This window comes from Pseudorasbora parva, chromosome 4, assembly GCF_024679245.1.
Source record: "Pseudorasbora parva isolate DD20220531a chromosome 4, ASM2467924v1, whole genome shotgun sequence".
NCBI classification, from domain to species: domain Eukaryota; kingdom Metazoa; phylum Chordata; class Actinopteri; order Cypriniformes; family Gobionidae; genus Pseudorasbora; species Pseudorasbora parva.
This window is the reverse complement of record NC_090175.1, coordinates 27,525,753-27,550,473: the sequence shown is the minus strand read 5'-3', so window position 1 is coordinate 27,550,473 and position 24,721 is coordinate 27,525,753. Positions and strand designations below refer to the sequence as shown.

Genomic DNA, 24,721 nt, shown 5'->3' with positions numbered 1-24,721 from the left:
TGCCATATTTTGCAAACCAATCTGTCCTCCGTCTTGTTATTTGTTAAAAACCTACTTTTTCAAACTCATCCTAGACCGTTTGTCCGATTTTCACCAAAATTGATCCGTATCGTCTTCAGACCATGCTGACAAATAGTTATGGATTTCGGATTGATAGACAAAACAGTTTTCATATACCACTGCAACAGAGTTGAGCCATGATGCAAAAATTACTCTTGAGGCTGTATCTCTGCAATGCTTTGACATATTGACACCAAACTGTGCATGTGTCATTGTCATCTCAATCTGACTAAACCACATCAGTTTCGTAACAGTGACACCTATTGGTCGAAAGTGATAAACCATTAAACCATTATTATTGACTGTATTTAAAATTTGACTGCTATTTTGCCTAAAATCAACTTAATAGGTCCTTAATGGCTCATTGTTGCAGTTGGCTTGAGACTTCCAGCCATGCTGGCATGTCTTGTCTTCTTCTTTGCGCTTGGCCCCGATAATGGCTGCTTGCAGCTATATTTATTATTATGATTATTATTCTTAATGACGCTTGTTATTTAGAAGAAGATTATTATTATTATTATTATTATTTAAAAGAAGAAGGTCATTTTTATTATTTTGTCAGTCTGAATTATTTTAGTCCCAGTTTGTGCGCAGCTGCCGGGCCAGGCGGGCCGGTAAAGCGCACAGGCTCGCGACTGGAAGAATACATATGCCTACAAATCAAACGCTTTGGTAAAGTCACACAAATTAAACATTGACGTTCATGTTGCACAAAAATAAACACTGAATGTTGTTGTTGTGGTTTTTAACAGTGGGTCATAATATAGCATATCTTGTCAGAGTGTTTTGTGGTGTTAGGAATTGTTTTTCTGCGCATTTTCACACTAACTCAAACGTGCGTACACCACCTCCTGAGCTGGCGTAGGATTTGAGCGTGCCGTACGCCAACGTCCATATTGATAAATCTCAAAGTCACCATGGGTCTGGGTGTACGCAAGGTGTACGCTGGAAATTTGGTGTACGCACTTTTGATAAATGAGGGCCAATAAGACCACGGTGACAGGAATCCCAGTTGAGGTGAATTTATTGTGCAGACAGTGCAAATCCCACAGCGAAGTCAAAACAAAGAACTATGTACAAACATAAAAAAAAAGGAAAATAACAAAATAACTGTTGGAAAACTACAAGTCCTTTGTTGGCAAGTTGCAAGTAGTATTTTTTGAGTAACAAATGTTGTTGAGCAGAAGCTTTTTTTTTTCTACTTTGCGTCAACTCCACTCAACCCAAACTGATCCTCTGGACTCAACTTCACTCTGCCCTCCATGTACAAACTCCAGCAGCCAATAGGCTTGTTTGAGATGCGCCTTGCCTCGCCTGAAATAAAGGCGAGACTAGGCGGCTGCAGTGAGGGGAGGAGTGAAAAAAGTGCAAGCAATTCGGACAGTTCTCTCTTCTCGTAGTGGATCAGACACCTGCGAGATCAGTTGCGGATATCGCGGGATTCACACTCGTGCGCTCTGTTGCTGGTAAACTGGATGTAATTTAAGTTCTGTTGCTTTTATATAAAAATAAATATTATGAACAAGACACCCAAAGTTTTTGTTATTTATTTCCATTCCAAAGACCTGTTTATCAAGCATTTTTACTTTAATTACATACATGTTTTTATATATTTTTATCAATATGACAACAATCACATAACCAACAGAGAGATTGCACTCTCCGTGAGTTTGAAAATATTCACACATAATTTATACACATAAAAACATGATATCAGAGTTTTAAAATCAAATATTTAAAAAAAGAACCATACATCACGATTGTTTAAACCAATAAGCATTAAGCTGTGTCGTCAGCAAGTAATTTCCCATCATGCTTTTGCTCAGCGCAGTCGGTGGAGAGCAACTGCGCTCGACTGCAGAATCCGACACATCCGCCTCGCCATCGCGAGAGATTTTTGACATAAGTCAGCATGACATCAGAGCAAGGCGGAACGCCCTCGGTAGTGATGTTACGCCTGATACCGAGGCTTCGAACCGTGTGTCGGGAACGTCAGGCACCTCTCATCGGAGCTCCTTATCGAGGCTTGTATTGTTTGACGTGACGTCACCGATGACGTTTGAAGCCTCGTTTGAGTGCAGCGCTTCGAGAAAGGGTTCACTTTTGGAGGGATTGTCGGTACACGATCCGTTCCACCTGCACGATCCGTTCTACGCATGCGTAGTAGACTCTTTAGAAAATGCGCATGCGCAAATGAAAATACTGTTTTGCAACGATTTACGACACTGCACGATCTGTTCCACGCATGCGCATATTTATACCACAAGACTTTCATTCACTCACAGCAAAAGAAAAGAGAAGCGTCTGGCTGCAGACTATGGGCGATTTTTTTTTATTTTTTATGTTTATTATTATTGTTGTTAATTACAAAGTATGACTATGGGCGAGTGGAGCATGTATGAGTATGAGCTCGGTGGGAGGGTTTGGGGTCAAATCATTGAAAATCATTGGCCAGAGGTTACCATCTTGTCATCATGTGCCTTGGAGATATCTTCTGATTGGCTGATTGGACTGCTGTCAAGTTTAATACCACTGCCCCCCTTCTTACGCAGATCATCCACTCAGCAACAACTCGGCAACAAAGTAAGCCTATTTCCAGAGGTGAGTAACTTTTTATTTTTGCACAAACTGTTTAAATATTATAACTAACTTCACGACTAAAAAAAAATTCTAATAAAAATAAAGTGATAAGGCCTAGATGACACTGACAACAGAGGTTACATTGATTAACGTTACATGATTTTATAAAGTTGTGAAGGAATGACAGTAGCATGTAATAATTTCTGACAGGATTTGGTGTCAGAGAAGGGTTTCTGACAGAAATTTGTTTTTTTAAAGTAATTGTTCACCTTATTTCAAATTGCATACATGCTTTTTATAAAGTTTTGAAGGAATGACAGTAGCATGTAATATTTTCTGACAGGATTTGGTGTCAGAGAAGGGTTTCTGACAGAAATTTGTTTTTTTTTAAAGTAATTGTTCACCTTATTTCATATTGCATACATGATTTTTATAAAGTTGTGAAGAAATGACAGTAGCATGTAATATTTTCTGACAGGATTTGGAGTCAGAGAAGGGTTTCTGACAGAAAAAAATATTTTTTCTTATAGAATGAAAATGGAGTTCAGAGGAAAAACAGTTTGCCCTTTACGATGCCGTTCAGCGATATTTGGTTTACGGGCTAATGGATGCGGCGTTGAAGAAGGTCTCACGCATGGCTAAAAATTTTGCTATAAGAGGTAAGTGAGTGGAGACGGGTAGCAGCAGCTAGGAGTAATGGGCGGAATAGTAATTTTAGGAATATCTATTTTAAAGTCAGTCCAAAATGAAATAGAAAAAGGGCAATACAAAAAATAAATGTTTAATATCTTCAAGTGATGTGTTACAAAAAGTGCATTCATTTTGTAAAAACATTGTTTGTCTATCACAGAAAGTCATTATTTTTCTCTTTAACAGTATGCCCTCTGCATCTGTACTGGTGCCATGTTTCACTTTTTGGATGTAAGTTGTAGTTCATGTAATGTATGTATCCAAGAATGTTAAAAATACTGATACTGAGGAATTTCATGTGTTCACCTTGATAATAAAACATTAATGATGTGTGCGTGTGTAATTATTTCTTTAGACAAGGACAGAAGATCAGACCAGCTTTAAAAAGCTGGAAACCATCACAGAAATTCTATTGGTTTCTATTAAAATACCAATAGGAACCGTTGGCTTTTACAATTTAAACCACTACAGATTTTTTTTTTCTTTGTGTGTGGGACATATTCCATTAGGATCTGATGCCCCCACCAATAGAACCCAACATATATCAGAAGAGACCCGCAGAGACCACAATAATTCCCATTACAACCAATAAAATTCCCATGAAAACCATTAAATGCAATAGAATTTCAGTAAAAGTGTTTTTTATTTATTTATTTTTTGTTTTATTTATTTAAATATTTTTTAGCATGGCAGTATCATGTGTGAAAGCACATAAGAAATACAGCCGGCAGGTTTCAAACCTGTCAACACTGATTGGGCTGTGATAGCAGTCAGGTGGTTCACTGCAGGAGTGAAGCAGTTTGTTTGCTTCAGAATGCATTTTCACGTGACTAGTGACGTAATGATACAAGCTCCGAAGCAGTGGTTCATTTCAAGGACCGTTCGAGTTTGAAGCAAGCTTCGGAGCATCGGTGTCAGACGTAACATCACTAGATATCAGTGTCAAAAACCAGACTGTGTTAATGCTGCAACAACCTAGGCCTATGTGTGTTAGATATTGGTATGTGCATGCACATGCAGTCCATCCATGATCACAGGATTTTCTCCCCCTTCACTTTGACACCCCCTGTGGTGCTCTAGAGAGAAAATCAGCCGCACAGTTCTCAGGACCACTCCGATATACCACCTCAAAGTCAAAGGGTTGTATAGCTAAAAACCAGCGTGTAATACAGGCATTAGTGTCCTTCATGTGGCCCAACCAAGTTAAAGCCCAACGATCAGTCTCTAGGATGAACTTGCTACCCAACAGGTAATATCTAAAGGAATCCAAAGCCCATTTCACAGCTAAACATTATTTTTCTACCACTGAGTATCTCGATTCTCTTAGAAGAAGTTTCCTGCTAATATAGGCAATGGGTTGCAACTCACCAGGTTGTCCTTGCAGAAGTACAGCTGCCAGGCCGAACTCTGAAGCATCAATCTATACTGTAAATGCCTGATCAAAGTTTGGGCTCCGTAAAACAGGTTCTTCGCACAACGCATCTTTCAAATCCTTGAAAGCACTTTCACACTCTGCAGTCCAAACAATCTTATTGGGTTTATCCTTCTTTGTAAGGTTAGTAAGAGCTACAGCTCTGGCAGAGAAGTGAGGGATGAAACGACTGTACCATCCAAAGGCCCAGGAAGGATCGTACCTGCTTCTTTGAAGAAGGTTGCTCGGCAAGCTTGATAGCTTTAATCTTCCCGACTTGAGGACGAATAACTCCATGTCCTAGTTTATATCCCATGTACATAGTTTCGCAGACAACAAACATATCGACCCATTTGAATTCTGCACAGAATGCTGCATTTCAAAGCGATATGGAGGAGATTATGATGGTTAACAGTGTTAGAGGAAACTGGCTTTACCAAACAGAGAAAGGTCCGCTCTTGCGCTCTATTCAAACTGTATATTAACGAAACGCTATTGGCTGTCTCAAAAAAGGGAAGGAGCTGCTATAAGCTGAAGCCATTTCAGAGGAAATTACGTCAACACATTGAATAATGCGGCGCGTTTCAAGGCACTTCAGTGGGTCTTTAACCTGATTCCACTAAATGGCATTGAAATAACCCTAAATAACAAAAACAACAACTTAAGTTTACTGAAATAAACAATGTTGATTACATTAAATTCAATTTATTACCCAGTTACATGGAACCAATTGACGTACCTATTGACCAATTGATGTACCTATTGAGTAGTATTGCATCCTTCATATCGCCGAAAAGTCTTTAGTTTTATTATATTTATAAAAGAAAGATAAGCTGTACCGAGTCTTTCCGAAAAAAAAAGAAAAAAAAACGAGCGGATGGAGGAGCATCATGTGGGCGGAGCTAAAGAATCACAAGCGCGCGCAGCTATTGCATGAGAGCGTCTGCAAGCTGTGACATCCTCAAGCGTGGAGAAAAAAAACATTACACTAATAAACCATGGCTATCAATCAGATTCAACTAATACATATAAAATCCAGAATCAGATCTGGAGGCTGAAATAAATTGAACAGGAGAAGCAACAACAGCAGGATGTCCATCTCTGTGATGTGCACTGTATTTGCTTGTCAACATTTGTGTGGGTTTACTCATGTTTTATGATGACATGATTTGGTTTATGGACTATTGTATGCGACTAAATCTTAGCAGTAGCAAGCGAAACAGTTTTGCACATCAGACTGTACAAAGGAGTAGCGCATTTGAATGAAGAAGCACGCTTTGTGAGAACGTCCCCTAAGTTTATGTTTGGGTGGTTTTACAATAAACAAACTGACACCTATATTGGTCAGCTAAACAAATGTATTTAAACACACACCATAGATCGCATGCTCCAGTGATAAATTAACTATACACGATCGTGTTGTTTACTGATGTTTACTTACGTGACGATAGCCAACAACATAGACATTTGAAGCAGTTTTACCCACCGCCTGTTTCCAAAGCACGACCGTGAACCTTTATCGCTGGGACCGCTCCGTCAAAAAAGACACTTCTTTGGTAACATTGTTGATTTTGTGAAGTCCTGTGACAGCAGTGACCGTAGAGATCCACTCGCGACACAACTGAAGCGTGATGTTGTGACGTTTCCCGTCATTTCTGCATACAAATCGGTTTAAGTGCAGCGCTGCCTTCCCGCAATGCTATGCAGGCGCGTAAAAGACGCTTGACGTCACCCATTCAATAGTATTATAATAAAGTGGAGCGCGGTGCGACAGAGGTGTTGCATGGACAAATGGATCTGCACCTTGAGAACAGTGTTTATGGGCGTGCATTTGCTCTCTCGCTCTGGTCACGCACGCGAACACCCTTCCGGGAAAGGAGCCCGTACGGCCCATACAAGGACATTCCGCCCTGTTGACATCAAGCGGACCCATACTCGAAAAAAAAAAACTCTCCGAAACTTGTGAGAAACCAGAAGGAGTGTTTTTGACACAGAAATACTCCATCAAACGTCCAACTTAGTTTTTGAAACTTTGTCCATGTTTAGGATGGGAATCATTTCACCCTGCCTTTAAGTAAATCCAACGTATATTTTTTTTTACCGTCTGTACCGTTTTTTTGCTGTGTATTTGATTAAATAAATTCATACCTTGGTGAGCATTAAAAAATGTATTGTTTCAACAATTTTGAAAGGTATATAGACACAAAACGTTTTCTGCATGGTGTATAGTTAGATCAAGGTCAGCTCAGGAGGTGCAATCTGTGTAAATTCATCAGGTTGGTAATTTCATCAAACCAACCCAAATAATTTGTGCTTAATCTGTTTGCTGTAGACCCATCTTTCATTAATCCCTCTTCAAGAACATCCACACCTTCATACATGATTTGACTCACTCATGATTGCTTTTCAAACATTACACTGAACCGGTCAAACTGACCTGGCTAAACCCCTTTTAATGAATGGATTTACTCAACTTTTTCACAGTGAGGCAGGACGCATTTTGTGAGTTATAATTGAGAAAAGGCTGAGAAAAACTGACTCTGAGATCAGTATCATAGGGGCCAGCGTCTGGTGCTTCAGAAACATAGCATGGCAGAGTCGAGTTTCTATAGGTAACCCGAGAGTGTGACACAGCCTCAGCTGAAGGAGTAGCGGTTTATAAATATTGTGTGTGCACTTGGTGTCAAAACAATACGTCATCACGTGGGATGCTACTTACAGCAATGCATTTTATTGCAGTCAGAGTGCTCTTTAAATTATAATTATTAAAAGAAACCTCTTAAATAAAGACCACATTTCTGCTTTATGGTATCATAATATAGACTTTATGATTCTGATTTGCTATGAAATTGTCTTGAGCCATCAACTAAAGCAGGCATGATGGAATTTTTTTTTTATTGCAAACCAACATTGTTATACATATAACATAAGAACTGAGTAACAGCAGTATGACATCAGCTATTGTAATACACTGGAGACAGCCCCGTGTTATTTCCAGCTGTAGTTACATGCAATTAGCAGCCATGACTGGTCTATCGCCTACCTCTTTCTGAAAGTTTTCAGGTAAGCTGTTTCGAGAAAATTGCATTAGCAATGTCTGTAATCTGTTTTGCAAAGGTACATCTCTGTGTATATCCATATTCTTTAGAGTGGCAATACGGTGTAGAACTCCTGGAACAGACAAAAGTTAATTGCAACTTGTGACATAATTTGTTGTCAAGGGGAATATGGAATATGAACATGAGGGGAATATGAACAGCGGGTCAATTGGAGCAGAGTCTCTGTTCAGTGTTTCAGCAAGACCAAGGTGGGAAAAAAAGTCCATTGTCAATTATTTTTATTTCATGTGTTTTTGTATCCTTTTGGATTGATAGAACAGCAAAGAACAGGAATTTTCTTCCTTAAACAAAGCTAGGCAAACAACCCGAGTCCAACTTTTTTTTGTAATTTGGACATTGCAATCTGCACACAGCAATTTGTGTTGTTCTTATTACTGTGATTATCTCGTAACACACCCTGCAATTTTGTACCTGCTTATTTTTGCACATATGACTACTTCTATTTTCTATGACTATTTTACTATTATTCTGTATATCTGTGTATAACAAACACATAAATCTTGAATCTTGAATATCATATTCATATTTTCTGAAAACCAGTAGGTTCAGTATAAATATACGAGTAGCTATTTATTCCACCAATCAGGATTGATGCCCCACATGTCCACTTGCTTATCTTGTTCAAAAGGAAAGAAAAAAAAAACATTGTTGCCTTTTTGCCATATTGGATGACATAACGCTTATTGCTCTGTGACTCACGTCTGCTTTTACCTCCCTCAGGTTTTTATTCTGCTCCATTAATGGCACATCTATATTTGATCGCTGCATTGACTTGTCCCTTCATTAGTCTCTTCTGTAAACTCCTTTTCCTACCAACACAAAACTTTGAATTTGCATGAGCCACTACCTGAGAAGAAACTCCCATACAGTGTCTGTTGTAATCTCTGTATATGACTAATGGATAAGGCTGTATGTCACTTCTGACCTTTACACGCAAATACTCATTAGCACCAAATACTGATGTGTCAAGCAGAGTCTTATAAAAAGTTTACTTTAAATGTCAACTACTCATAACTCTCACAAATATATAATATGTATGGTAACAAACAGAACACTAAAGTGTGGCAAAGAACTACAATATATCTCATTCCAGAGGAGTTTATCTAAAAATAGAACTGAGTATATCTGCACAGTCTAGTATGTCACAGACTGGCAGCACAGTTTTTCAACACGATGGAGTGCTGTAGATTAAATCTATGCTGTTTGTTTATCCAAAGACTGATGGCCCTGTAATCATTTAGGGCTATGTCAATTTCACACATCATGTTAGTGTAATGTGTAAGCTTACCAATATTGATAAGCAGCCAATAAAAAGAAGCTTGAAGGATGTATAATAGCTCACACTATGTGAATAATCTACAGCATGCAATGTGAAAGAAGAAAGATAAAGAAGAGTAAATGACATGCGAGTGCTTATGATAAAAAAAAGCTCCAAATGAGTAACGTCTGTCCATTTATTCTCATGTTTTGCAGATATACATGTTATCATAAAATGGTCAGTACTCTGTGCAGGCCAGTCAATTAAGTTTCCTACACACCCAAGTCGCTCATCAATGTCTTTATGGACCTTGCTTTGTGCACTGGTGCGCAGTCGTGTTGGAACAGGAAGGAGCCACCCCCAAAATGTCTTGGTATGCTGAAGCATTAAGAGTTCCTTTCTTTGGAACTTAGGGGTCAAGGCCGACACACACACACACACACACACACACACACACACACACACACACACACAAACACACCCACACACACACACACACACACACACACACACACACACACACACACACACACACACACACACACACACACACACACACACACACACACACACACACACACACACACACACACACACACACAACACAACACAACACCATAATCCCCCCTCCACCAAACTTTACAAGGTTGTGTTTGTGGGATACTCAGATATTTCAACATAGTATCGTTATCATGTCAGTGTAGATGACGGACCAAAATAATCTATTAAAATATCAAGTAAATAAGTATACTGATACTTGTCCAAAAAAATATTGCTATACTACAATACTCAATATGTTGTAATTTTTCCATGATGTTGCACCAACAAAGATTTGAAGGGTTCCTGCCAAATCCCACTTTAACCACTGTATGTAATAATAGAAAAATATTGAGTTTTATGTAGCCGTGCCCTACAATAAATAATTTTTGCCTGGATGTGGAATGTCATCTCTTTTATTCAATAGGATCCACCTTGTTAGAGAATATTTGTATTAAAATAAATACAAATACAACCCGTAGACTGCCGTTTCACAATACAGCTCTCTTGTAAAGCCCAATGCACCCCTACGGACCTGCAATCTCATTCTGTCTATGCATGAAGTGCACATCTTGTCTGGCTGGGCATTCAATGTGACTGTGACAACAGGCAGCCAGTACAATAGACCTAAGCCAGAGTTGAAAGTGGGGCTACTTTCTGTTACACCCAATTAAATCTGGAATCCATAGCCTCATTAGATGCCCCATGCTGGAGGAAACCCCCTCTCCCTAAACATGCCTCTGCTCCTAATGAGGCTCTCTCACTTTACATCGCACTTCCAATTACCTTGTGATATGTGGATGGAGTGCAGGACTGGCAAGTGTGTCTGTTTCTGAGTGATGACCCTCAATGATGTTGGTGTGTGGATTTTAGCCAAAGCAAAAACTAAGCTGAAATACAACTATTGTATATGGTATTGTCTTTGGTTTAACATGGTTTTGTTCCTCTGAGTTTCTCCCTGGATTTATTATTGAAGACTGTTTATTTATTTTTCTAATCTCATGTTGTGCGCATCATAACATCCAAACGTGACAGCTGCTCTCTTTAAACAACAGGAAACTTTAACAGTGAATGTGCATTGAAAAGAAAAACCCATCTCACTGACAAGTATGCCTATAGTAGTTAGCTGGAGATAATAAGCTATAATTATTTAATGATGTTAATTAGTCTTACGATTTGCACAAGGTATTCATGAAAAAAAGAAGAAAAAAAGAAGAAGAAAGAAACACTGTCAAATCACATACTCACTTAAAAATGTTGGGTTAAAAATAACCCAACACGTAACCCAACTGTGGGTTGATATAGCACCTACCCAATGTTGGGTTATTTTAACCCAATGCATTGGGTTAAAAAACAGTTGGGTTAAAAGTAACCCAACAGTTGAGTTAAATTTTTATTTTTATTCATGCCATTATTTTAATAAATAAAATACCCATTGTTTTCAAATACAGATTTTTTATTTGTATAAAACAATAAATGTGCTTTAAAATATATATTGTAAATGTCAAACTAAATATTGGGGAGTAAATATTTATTGTAAATATACATAAATGTGTAAATATTAAATTCAAAATACACAGCACACATAATACACAAAAATGTACATAAGGTAAACATACATAAAAGGTGTGCATACAAAACAAAAATTAAAAATGAACACAACAAATATTAAATTAAAAACCTATACAAATATGGACAGAATACACAAATTCATAATATTAAAGTCTTCCAGAAATAAACAACTTTATTTAAAAAATCTACATTGTACACTGTATGCCTTGATGTGTTGTAAACATATGTAGCAAAACAAATACAAATTATGATAATCAAAGTTTTTAATGAGGCAGCAAAATATATATTCAAGTTTGCATGCTACAAAATCTCCCAAATGGGGCAGAGGTCTTTGGATAGTTCATGTCATAAATAAATAAAAAATCTGAAACATACAGCCAGTGCTTGAAATAAGGTCTTCTGTTCAACTGCCTCCACAGTGAAAATGAAAAAAATCAGCGAGGTCTCTTTGTCCCCAAGCATCGTCATGTGGATCCTGGCTTGTCTCACGGTTCAGCTAATGCACCATGTTAGTTCCAACCTTAAAAGAATAAAAAAAAAGTTCAGTTTGCTTGCACTGTGACAACATCAGCAGTGTTAAATTACGTAAAAGTTACAATGAAGCAGGGTTGTACTGAATTAAACAAATTGTCACTAATTAGTCATTACATCTGCTGTTAATTTTTCACCAATCAACATACTAATCCTCATGCCGTTTCAAACCCGTAAGACTTTGGTTCATCTTCGGAACACAGAAAGGCAGTAAAGACATTAAAGTAATCCATGTGACTCCAGTAATTCAACCTCAGTTTTATAAAGTGACAAGCGTATATTGTATCCCTTAACCATAATTTACCACTTTATTTACAAAACATTAATCTCAACACATGTTCACGAGAGCCCCTAGACGCATGCGTGTTGTGTTGAAAAGAGAGCAAATGTTGTTGTGTTATGGTTTTTTTTTGTGTGTTGTTGTTGCAAAAAGCACTCGTGTCGCTTCATAAAACTGAGGTTAAACCACTTGAATCCCATGGATTACTTTAAAGCTGTCTGTTCTGGGTCTTAAAGTGGTAGTTGCGTAGGTCGTCAATGGAGGGACAGAAACCTTGCAGATTTCTTTAACATTTGTGTTTTAAAGAACAACGAAAGTCTTACAACGACACGAGGGTAATTCATGAGATAGTTTACCCAAAAATGAAAATGATTCCGTGATTTACTCACCCTCAAGCCAACCTAGGTGTGTATGACATTTTTCTTTCAGACAAATACAATGTGAGTTATATTAATAAATATCCTGGCTCTTCAAAGCTTTATAATGGAAGCCCATAATTTGAAGGCCAAAAATGCATCCATCCATTATAAAAGTGCTTCACATGGCTCTGGAGATTAATAAGAACCCATTGAAGTGAATTGATGGGATTGTGTAAGAAAAATATCCATATTTAACACGTTATAAAGTAAAATATCTAGCTTCCAATGGACCGCATTAAGTATTCAACTTCTGAAAAAAGCGTAACTGCTGTGAGAATAACGTCGGACGTAGCGTAAAAAAACGTAAATGTCGAGACGATTAAGTTGGACGTAGCGTAACCGTTTTGATTTGCGAGAGGCATTACACTTTCTTTGTAAGTTGAATAAGGAAGGCTGTCTGTCGAAAATTTGTTATTTTAGTCTATAAAGTTTTAAATATGGATATTTTTCTACAAAAACCCATCGGTTCACTTCAGAAGGCCCTTATTAACCTCATGGAGCCGTATGGATTACTTTCATAATGGATCGATGCACTTTTTTTGGGCTTCAAATTTTGACCATTATAATGCTGGGATTAGTCAGGACATTTATTAATAACTGATTGTGTTCGTCTGAAAGAAGAATGTCATATACACCTAGGATGACTTGAGGGTGAGTACATTATGGGATATTTTTTGGGTGAACTATTGGATAATCTATTAACAAGCAAAATCACTAAAGCAAATAATAAATGGATGCATATGAGCAGTGCACTTTATCAAAGCTAATTTGATAGTGTTGCTTTTACTTACAGGCTGATGGGTGAATGTAATTAAGCTTCTCTTCATTTCAGCATATGTTGGACACACCATGTTGTCCATTTGTGAGTTATGGCGATGATGGCAGGATGGCAGGAAGGGTTTTAAAGGCAATTTCTCCATGATCATCTTTGAAAGACAAGTTTACAGAAAAAGAGAAAAAAACAGTTTTCACCTATACCAAATGTGTGGACCTGATTTCATATGCACTTAGACACAACCAAAACAACTTATTGAAATCCATTGGTCTAAAACACAGGTATATAACACATTTAGTACAACATATTTAAAATAAAGGCAAAAACTGTCATAGCTTCATAAGAAAACGTACTATGGTTGTATGATTTAGCTACTCCTGTAATACGTTTAATAGTAACATGCATAATATATATTCATATGACAACATTCATTATGAATATGGGCCTGCCACATTTCTGCCAAATTATCATAGTTGCAGTTTGTGTTAACTTACTACGGTAAAACTAGGTAATTTGTGGGTTGGAAAACATTCTAACTGTTGTGAACTAACGTTAAAATTGTTAGCACAATATTTCAGTTTTCTGCGTCAATGCTGTTGTGAATATCTGCACTCATTCATCTCACAACAGATATTTAGAGTAGTAAGTTATACAGTTGGATATTTCGGCGACTTCAAACGCTTCTCCCTGGATCTCACAGCGCTGCTGTGGTGTCGTGTGACCGGGTCTGAGCTCGCGCTGCACGGGTGAAGCTGATAATGCTCCGCGCGGCTTTAGATAGTGATTTCAGACTAGGCATTAGTTACTTACTTTCTGTATCACCGTATTAAGTTTCTAAATAGGTACACTAGAATAATGTTTTTACTTTATTACTGCTAGCGAGCTAACTGGGATAGCTATGGTTTATTTCCAATCTATCTCATTTTTCCAGGGAGCATTAAAGGGATTTTTTTTTAAATAAGATTCAGTTTTCGACTATATTCAACGTTTCAGTACACAATACATAATGTTATAAGAGTTGTATTCATAAAAAAATGGCATGTCTTACCTTTCATTTCATAATCAGGCTGCAGCAGCGTCTTCTGTTGGCAGTAACTGGACGGTTAAAATTTGAACCGTCACTGGGGAAACCGTATGTAACCCAACGGCCGGGTTATTACTTTAACGATGTTAAAATAACCCAACATTTTGCAAAATAACCCAACATATTGACCCAATATGTGTAACCCAACGGTTGGGTACAAAAAATAACCCAACGTTTTTTAGTGTGTAGGAATAGGCCTACATAATATGACCTACTGCACTTGCAATTAAACAAGATTATATAATGGAACTTAGTCAATGTGACCAGTTGTTGTATCATCACAGGTACTTCACAGACTTCTTCTATATATATTTTTTTTATTTAATTATTTACCCTTTTTTAAAAAGAAGAAGAAGAAGAAGAAGAAGAAGAAGAAGAAGAAGAAGAAGAAGAAGAAAAAGAAGAAAGTAATAACATATAGAATATTTAAAAGGTGATAAACTTGAGGAAACCCCTTCTTAAAATAAATGTGGCTGCCCATTTTTATGTAGCTATATAAACAGCTTTATTATTCTGATTATAATTATAGCATAGAGGATGACATCACTTGCAAAATCATAATCATAATCAAAACTGTCCAAAACTATAGCTATATTACATAAAACCAATAGTTTCTAAATATGCCCTCTTTATATTGTATTGTTCTCTTAATGTTCCTTATTTCGCTTATATTGAAATATGGATGCTTACATCACAAACACAAAACCTATTTTATTTGACAAAAAAAGCCATAATTATTCACCGTATAATGAACCAACAAACTCAATATTCTGTAAATTTAAAGTAATACAATTTCCCAATCTAGTCAGTCTGAATACTGTTGTCTTCATGTTCAAAGTCAATAGGAAAATATTGCTTGCGAACATATGATTGTTTGAAAACAGGGAACAGAAGTATAACCTAAGAGGAGAGCTTTAAAAACAAATGGTCAGAACAAACTTTAAAATGAACACTATTTCAGTAAAAGGGGTTGACTTGTGGAATGCTCTCACCGATGATCTTAAGACGAGCAACTCCATTATTGTATACAAAAAAAAAAAATAATAATTATAAAAACAGTTAAAAAACCTAATTGTTGACAAATATAGGAATGCTTAATACATAAATAAATAAATAATTGTTTAAGTTTATGTATAATTGTTGAGCATGAATTGAAACAACACAAACAACAAACAAATATTTGTAAATGTAAGCGCTAGACCATAGACAGTAAAATAAACTACATTTCCCATACACCTTTGCAACAAGAATGGCGAGTTAAAAAGTTACCCTGAGTGATTAGCAAACGCAAAAGTGCATCTCATATAGAAAAAGGGGCGAGATAGAAACCAATTTTTTTTTTTTTTCATCAAAGCACATCATTTTGACTTATCGTTCAAATATAAAGAGAAAGCTATGAACTGCAGTACTACTTAATTTGGAGTTTGCTTTCTGGGTCTTGGTGTTGTTGTTTTATGTAATGATCGTCCATCAGTTTTAATGTCTCCCTCCTGAGTCAATGAAGTTTCGTGTACCCGCACAGTAGAGCAAACGTATCGATTAAAACATGTCATATGAACCAGTAACACACGTGCTTTTTGATATGGACGGATTATTATTAGGTGAGACTATTTCCTTCTTCTTCCGCGTACAATCCGCGTACCGCGTTCATCAAGTAGCCTATATGTTTCTAATAACAGTTTAAAACATGTAAAGTTTTTATGTAATTAAAAACTCCTTTAATGTCAGCTTGCACATTTATAATATAACATTTCATTTAGGAGGTTACCACACTTAAGCAAAGGATATAGCAAATACTTATCAGTTTCTTTATTAATAAGTCAATAATAATGCCATTTTGTCCCGTTGCATCAATTTGCACTGCTATTGCATTTATTTATTTTATTTTTTATACTATCTCTTGCAGATACTGAGAGGTTGTACACATTGGCATACCAGGAAGTCTGTGACAGGTTCAGTAAGCAGTATACCTGGGAAGTGAAGTCCTCAGTGATGGGAAAGAAGGCTTTGGAGGCTGCCAGGATCATAAGAGACAAAATTGAACTTCCCATGACCCCCGAAGAGCTCCTGGAGGAGACTAGAAAAATTGAGGAGCGGTTATTCCCAACAGCTTCTCTGTTGCCAGGTAAGATTGGAGCTCGAAGTTAATTTTGAAACAAAAGATGACGGAGAGATATCATTTAGAGCACATGTTTTCCTCAAAGTCGCCAGATGAATAAGAGAAGATGGTTTAAAGTTGCACTGCTTGGTTATTCATTTTGGGCTGTGTTCACAGTTGTAGTTCTGTTTACTTGGCCCTCTGGTCCAGACCAAAAAGAGAAAATGTTCCATTAAGTTCTGGTTCAGTTAGCATCATTTACTTGGCTTTTATGATTTAACAGAACTAACCAAGTGACAGAACTAACCAAAGATGTCTTTGGTCTGTGTTGCGTTTTCAGCTGAACTGCGCTGAGTTTGTTGTTCGGTGTGCACCAGGGTTTGAAATTAAATGGCAGCTTTTGCATTTTTTCAAATGAACCGCACTAACATTAACATAGCAACCACAATGTATCCTTATCTATGCTATCCTACCAAGTGTGAACACCCTAGTGACCATTTTCTGATGTTGTTTCAGGTGTAGCAAAGCTTGTCAGTCATCTACACAAGCATGGCATTCCAATTGCTGTTGGCACAAGCTCAGCAGGTCTGACCTTTGAGATGAAGACTAGCCGTCATAAAGAGTTCTTCAACCTCTTCAGTCACATTGTCATTGGAGATGATCCCGAAGTAAAAAATGGCAAGCCACACCCTGACATTTTTGTGGTCTGTGCCAAGAGATTCTCTCCCCCAGCCATGCCTGAAAAGGTAGGGGTAACTTTTCTGTTCTATTCTTGTTTTACCAAGCAGTATACCATCACATTTATTCACATATTTGGTCATTCAGCAGAGTGAAGCTGCATTAGTGAGTTTGCATGTTGGCTGTCACCTCTTTTTTGACGGTATATAATCAAGTACAAACAGGAGCGGCTGTTGAAAAGGTAATTCCTTAGCCAGAGTAGATTTAAACATCAAGAGCATACCTAAACAGTTTGCTGGCATTCTGAAATATGATGATATGCATAATTGAAGGCTCAGGTTTTCCAACAAGGTCTTTCGTTAAAGGAATTGTAAAGAATGTTTGCTTGCTGTAGATTTGTTTAGAGCTGGCACAATATATATTATTACTACGGCTACTACTACTACTAAGCAATAATATTAATGCTATACAATGCTGTTACACATTTTGCAATGTTGCTTTTCTGTTGTACAATTTAGTTCTTCTCTGGGGTAGGACCCACCCACATGTTTTTTTTTTTTTTTTGTTGCTTCCAATGCCCATGATTTCGTGTACTGCCCTTATCCAAGCTATTCTGTGTATTATGTGGGTTTTGAAACTGTATACACTTATATACACTTATTCACACTTATACAATACACTGCAAGGACACATACAAGTGACTTTAAAGACATTTATAATGATTTCTATAATAAATGCTATTATTTTGAAATTTCTGTTAATCAAAGAATCTTTTCAAGGTTTCCACAAAAAAAAAAAAAAAAAAAAAAATACAGCTGTTGTCAACATTGAAAATAAAAAGCAATGTTTTTGAGCACCAAATCAGCATATTATAATTATTTCTGAAGGATCTAAATTACTAAACTAAATTACTAATATTTCCCAATATCATTTTTTTAAAATTGTAATTTCAATCAAATATGTGAAGCCTTGATCGATAGTTTAATTGTCTTTATTGTCAGTTATGATCAAGTGGCTGAAAAACCCTAGAAGCAATATGTAAGCACGAGTGCTTCTATATCAGCACTGCTTGGCCACGGGTCATCACATCAGTGCTGATATTTAGAACACCACCACCAAGTATTATATTGCATTTATGAACTATAAAGAAGTTTATATCAAGTAACTTGCATTTTAAACTAAATGTAGCCAGTTACTGTCTCCGCAAGGCAATAAAAAGGCAATTTGCATGGCCACTCAACCAATCAAATTAGAGGATAAACATCTATACATAATGTAATACTGTTACATAATGTTAGTAAAGTAGTCAAATTCCATTTACAAAATTAATTTAAAAAGTAGTCAAATTTGTTGGCCTTTTTGACATTTCCCCAAGCTGTGTATTTTAAATCAAGGGAAACTTATTTCGACCATTTACATTTTCAGTTGTTTAAAACCAGTTGATTATCTCCTGTAAATCAGCAACTAATTGCATATAAGACATAAAACCCAACTGTGATATGAGAGAGTAAGTAAACCATTGAACCTCCAGTTTTATTCTATAGTCATGTACACATACCAAAGTGCTGGAAATTGGTGAACACTATGAAACTGAATGTTTGAGTTCTCCATGCCTTGTAGATGGTAGTATTACAATGCAAATTATAGTGTCATTAATTCATTTTGAAATCTGTATGATGAGATGAACTGTTTAAAGCCACTTGTTTGTTCGGTAAGTGGCAAGCTGTTCATTTTCTTCTTTAATTATCTCACTTGCTAACAAAGTCTAGGAAATAATCAACCACACATGCGGATTAACTAGATGCATGTTTCATTTTGTACTGCCATGGAACCATTCCTTGTACAACTGTAAAAAATAAGCATTGAAAGGTGCCAGGATGGAGATACAGGACTATGAATTGACTTGTTTCTTTTGTCCTTGAGGGACTGATATTTGCTCCTTTAGGAAGGATATTTTTTTCTTCTGTTTTGTTCTAACTCTAGCAATCCTCTAGCACAATAATGTCCTTAATAAGGAAGTGTGTGAGAACCTGAGCTCAAAAGGGAAAACACAGAGGGCGTACTTGACAACTATTTATATCTTTTTTTATTTATTATTTATTTATTTTTTTGTATATGCTACAGCAGAAGTATTCAGTTTATGTTGTTCTGTGATATTCATGTATACAAGCACAAAGGGACACATTTTTATATATAAAAATAGCAACTTATCAGCTATTTAAAGAGATTTAATATGAGTCTCAATTCTCAAATGTATTACTTCCCCATCCTAACCACCAATCCTCACAAAATATTAAGCACTACAGAAAGTTGAGCAATAACACAAACATTAAAAGTAACACTTTTTTTTTCTTTGAACAAATGTAATGGTTTTCTTTTGGAACTGGTTGGTTTGGTTCAAGTTTTTTTGTTGTTTGATTTGGAACAAGTTTCTTTATTGAAGAATTAAAAAAAAAAGCTTTTGTTGTTCCAGTGGTGTAAATACATTGGAAAACACATACATCAGTGTTTTACTCTGTCATACCACTTTCCATGGTTTTCCTGATATAATTTATTCACAATTCAGGAATTTTCTATGGTACTCCTGGCTATTTGAAGAGGAAGTGGATGTGAGTTTGGAAAGTACTGATATATATATATATATATATATATATATATATATATATATATATATATATATATATATATATATATATATAAACAACTTTAACAATACGCCATTGTTGAGTTAAATGCACACAGTTCATTAAAGGGAATTTAAAAAAGAGGAGTTTGTAAGGCACAACCCAATGTAAATTCAAATTAACCTTGCAATATTGCAGCAAGCCTAACTCATCCATCCATCCATCCATCCATCCATCCATCCATCCATCCATCCATCCATAACTTTCTTTTTACACAGTTAACTTGATGATTCAAAATAGCATATGAGTGAGCAGCGCTGAGTAATTCTTTTTGTTCACTTTGTGATGAAAAGCAGCTTTGTGACTTGTGCGCACACAATCTGAATTAGAATGTCTACAATAGGTGAAACAATGCTATTAAATGCTTAAGAGTTTCTTGGATCAAGTGGCAAAGATAATGTAGAAGAATTTACAAAGAACTGAAGTTCACGCTGACAGAAACTGATTTAATGCAGAGGACATTGTGGAAGTCATGGTCTCCATAGATATCCCCATTGATCACAGATAGCTGTTCTTCTTCACAAATCACAGTAGTAGAAATCCTAGCTACTTTTGTGATGTGTGTAAAGAGACAGCTAGGCTTATCTGTGATCAAACTTCTTCCAGCTTAAATTACGAAAATATCTTGAGCCGTGTTAGGATAAAACAGACGTAGCACTAGAAATTAAGATTACGATTGTCAGTGAAGATGATGCATGTTCTGGATAAAGGTAAGATCTAAGTTTGAACAGTCTTTAAATCCTTTGTTTTATGAAGTCATAACACTAAATTAAACATAATAACAGCATATCATATATTACATATGGTACGTGGAGCATTATAATAATAATAATTTTTAAATACAAATAATAATATTAAAATAATGTGTTAGCATTTGCATTAATGCTTTAAAGATAACTTTTCCCTAATTTTCCAGTAAAAGTTTATCTTAGCAAAATTGACTTCTTGATGTCACAGTTGCTGTTTTGAACACTCACAAAGACAAAGGAGTAGAATTCCGTGAGTATTTATTTAAAATCCAAGAAGTCACAGGAGAAAACAATACCACAAAATAACTAAAATGACTAACACCAGAAAAGCCATATTCGGACGGTAATTGTTTCTCATGTGGACGTCTCTAAATATACATTTGCATGCTACCTCAGTGATAAAACTTGTGCATTCCTTCAGTGATAAAACTTGTGCATTCGGATGGTGATTTATTCACGGTGGAGGAACAAGTTTTGTGATCCGCCTCACCTGGGAACAGGCTGCTCACGTGGTCATTAATATGATTTTATGCTGTAAATAAAATGTCATATGCTTGGTATAATAATAATTTATGTATATTTTAATTAATAATAGGAAAACAATATCCTAGTATTTAATGATTTAAATCTGTTTAAAATAGGAAGATATATAGATGTAATTTATAATGATCTTGTATTTTATCTCAAAATAAAGGATGTCATTTAATTCCACATGGAAATGAGAGGAAATAAGTTAAAGGGGTACTTCAGCGCTGGAAAGATGAAGCTGTATTTAAACTGGGTAATTATTGTTGTAGAAATGTGAAATTATTTTTGAATTTGGTGCCTTCTAGACTGAGAAAAGACAGAAAATGTATTTTTGTCCCATGGGGATGAAAGACTACAATTCCCAGAATGCTTCGCTGCCCTGTGAGGCCATTGGAGAACAGACACTACAATTAAATACTGAACGTGTCTGTTCAATATAATGATCGGGTCGCCGCGTGAGTCTCACAGCACAACGCTGCAGGAGTCGGATTACATTTAACGTCATAAATGAGCTGATGAGCTCTCGTGATGAGACCTGAGATAATTGCGACTACACTCGCGGCATACATTTACAACGCATGTTCAGTCTGGCACATTTTCATTTCATGTCTTTGGAAGCTTAACTTTCATAGGAATTAATTTGAGAAGTTAAAACACTTACATTGCTCTCAGCATAGGTCAGTTTAAATCAATCCCTGAAGCTGCGAGCTGAGCTGTGAGTGCAATCTCCATCCCCCATGTGCGAGTTGAAAACATGGAACACGGAAATTGCTCCCTCTGCTGGCTGTAGTCTTTAGCCTTTGGCCAAACATTCCAAAGATGACGCAAATATCGTCAATTTGCGTCATGGGAGGAATTTTTCCAGAAATAAAATGCATAAATCTCTTGTCTCATGGGGATATGAGTGGGGGAAGCACAATCATTTGAATATACTCCAGGGTTTCTACTGATACAAAGCCATATGCTAATCGCTGAAGTAACCCTTTAATGCAACATAATCTTTAAAGGGGGGTGAAATGCTGTTTCATGCATACTGAGCTTTTTACACCTTTAAATACTTGGATTCCCATCCTAAACATAGACAAAGTTTCAAAAACTAATGTTGGACGTTTGATGAGTATTTCTCTGTTAAAAATACTCCTTCCGGTTTCTCACAAGTTTCGGCGAGTTTTTTTCGAGTATGGGTCTACTTGACGTTAAATAGATCGGAAGGTCCTTGTATGGGCCGTACGTGCTCTTATCCCGGTAGGGTGCGCGCGCGTAACTAGAGGGAGAGAGAGGAAATGCACGGCGTAAACAGTCTCTCAGGTGCAGATCCAGTCGTCCGTGAACACTTATGTCGCGCGCCGCGCTCCACTTTATTCCTATGGGTGACGTCGAGCGACTTCAACGCTTCAGCACAGCATTCCGGGAAGGCAGCGCTGCATTTGAACCGATTTGAACGCAGAAATGAGGGGAAGCTTCAAGGCATCGCTTCAGTCGCGTCGCAAAGTGGATTCCACGGTCACTGCTGTCACAGGACTTCACCAAATCATACCAAAGAAGTGTGTTTCTGACGGAGCGGTCCCAGCGATAAAGGTTCGGTCCTTGGAAGCAGCCGGTGAGTAAATCAACATCAAATGTCTCTGCTATTGGCTACCGTCGCATGAGTAAACATCAGTAAACGATACGATCGCGTGCTTCGTCATTCAAATGCGCTAACGGTTACTCCATTGTTGTTCTGTTACACTGACTCTGATGTGCAAAACCGTTTTGCTTGCTACCTCTAAGGTCTAACGTTAGTCACATACAATAGTCCATAAACCAAATCATGTCCTCATAAACTGCGTGTAAAGACACACAAAGGCCCCTAAATACAGTACATACCACAGAGACGGACATCCTGATGTTGCCGTTTCTCCTGTTCAATTTATTTCAGCCTCAGATTTGATTGTGGATCATTATCTGTATTAGCTGAGATAGCATGGGTTTCTCCACGCTTGAGGACGTCACCGCTTTGCGCGCTTGTCATTCTTTAGCTCCGCCCACACGATACGCCTCCAGGCGCTCGGTTTTTTCCGGAAAGACTCGGTACAGCCCATATTTCTTTTATAAATATGATAAAACTAAAGACTTTTCGGAGATATGAAGGACGCAATACTACTCTATAGGTACTCAAGATTGACATGAGATTGACTGAAACTGAGTGTTTCACTCCCCCTTTAAATCTTTAAAATGCATTCAAATTACGCGAAGCGCAACCGTACGGTGCTCTGCAGTGGTCAAAAAGAATATAAACAGTGAATTTTGAAGTGATATTCTTGAAAACTCAGAGATGTGGATTCAGACGGCAATTGAATTACCACACGACCTTGGTGTTTGTCAAAAAGCAGTAGGTTATTTGGTCTTGGATTTTTACGTGGGTGGTAGGAGAAAAACTGACATCCTGGATTTGGACGGCAATAAAATACCTGACTAGCCTCTGTTAATAATGAGAATAACTTACAACTCCACGAGAAAAAAATAAATAAAAATACTGTACGAATAGGGCTAAAGAGTAAACCAAAACTGAGAGTATAGAGAGCAAACACATAAACAAACAAGGACAGGCAAATAAACAAGGAACACCAGAACTGAATAAATCAAACAATGTGTAGCTATGGGAGCAAACAGGCAGTGAACAGATAAAACAGAACTACATATTAACATAATAGAAAACAAACTATGAAATTCAGGTATGAATAGAACAGAAAAACATGACACAAACGAACTCATAATGTGACTGTGGAAATGGTGTTTGGGGGGTAAAATGTGTTATTTTGGCAAGGTTGCCTGTTAAAATTCACACTCATGGGTCTATATATCACATAATAGTTGCTTCAACCCGCGGGAAAAAACGCGTACTTGGCAACACAGCGCAGTTGAGCTCTGTTGACATTTGACAATGCTTCGCTTCGTTGCTCTGATTGGTTGTAGGTCTATGCAATCAAGGTCTTTCCTGGTTCGGTTGAAACACGCCCCATAATCACAGTCCAATGGAGCAGTTTCAGACTCTTATTCTGACTAGAATTGAGTATGACCACATCAGGCTAGCGGTGTTGTATTATGGATTCTAATTTGGTGGTCATACGTTTTGTTTGCATTAGTATACTTGTATACCTTTAGTGTTAAAGGGGCAGCTCACACAAATATTAACATTCTGTAATTATTTTTCTAGTGGTGGGCATTTTTCAAAAATATAGCATTTTAATCTTTGGGCACAAAATAATAATAATAATATTAGTTTATTTAAGTGAAGTTTAATGAGAAACAGACATTTTTTAATCATTATGTTTTTGAAACCATTTCTTATCAAGCTATGATTAGGCAATATACACAACAAGCTTACATATTGATGTTTTCTTTTAGTTTAAACAAAACATATATTTATATATATACATATATCAGAGCAGACAACAATAAAAAGCGTTGGCATATGGTTATCATGTTTATATTGTTTCACATGTTCATGTTGAGAAAAACAAGAATATCCAAATGCTTGGTTAAAAAGCTGGCTCTTCAGTCTGATAACAATAAAGTCGGCTGCAGAGGAAATGAGTTCCACCGACACAGACAAATTAGGGACACAAAGATAACAGTGTGCTAAGTGAAGATTCTTACAGCACTTTGTGTATAAATACCTTAAAAGT

The 24,721-nt window shown here is 36.8% G+C and overlaps 1 protein-coding gene across 1 annotated transcript in view; it reads left to right on the top strand.

Moving 5' to 3' along the window:
- Window positions 1-15,677: 15,677 nt before the first annotated feature.
- Window positions 15,678-24,721, top strand: part of pudp (pseudouridine 5'-phosphatase) — a 51,145-nt gene continuing 42,101 nt past the window's right edge. The window contains exons 1-3 of the mRNA XM_067442711.1: window positions 15,678-15,917; window positions 16,223-16,441; window positions 16,931-17,160. Of these exons, the coding sequence (XP_067298812.1) occupies window positions 15,863-15,917; window positions 16,223-16,441; window positions 16,931-17,160 (504 nt within the window). The 5' untranslated portion in view covers window positions 15,678-15,862. The remainder of the gene's footprint in view (window positions 15,918-16,222; window positions 16,442-16,930; window positions 17,161-24,721) is intronic.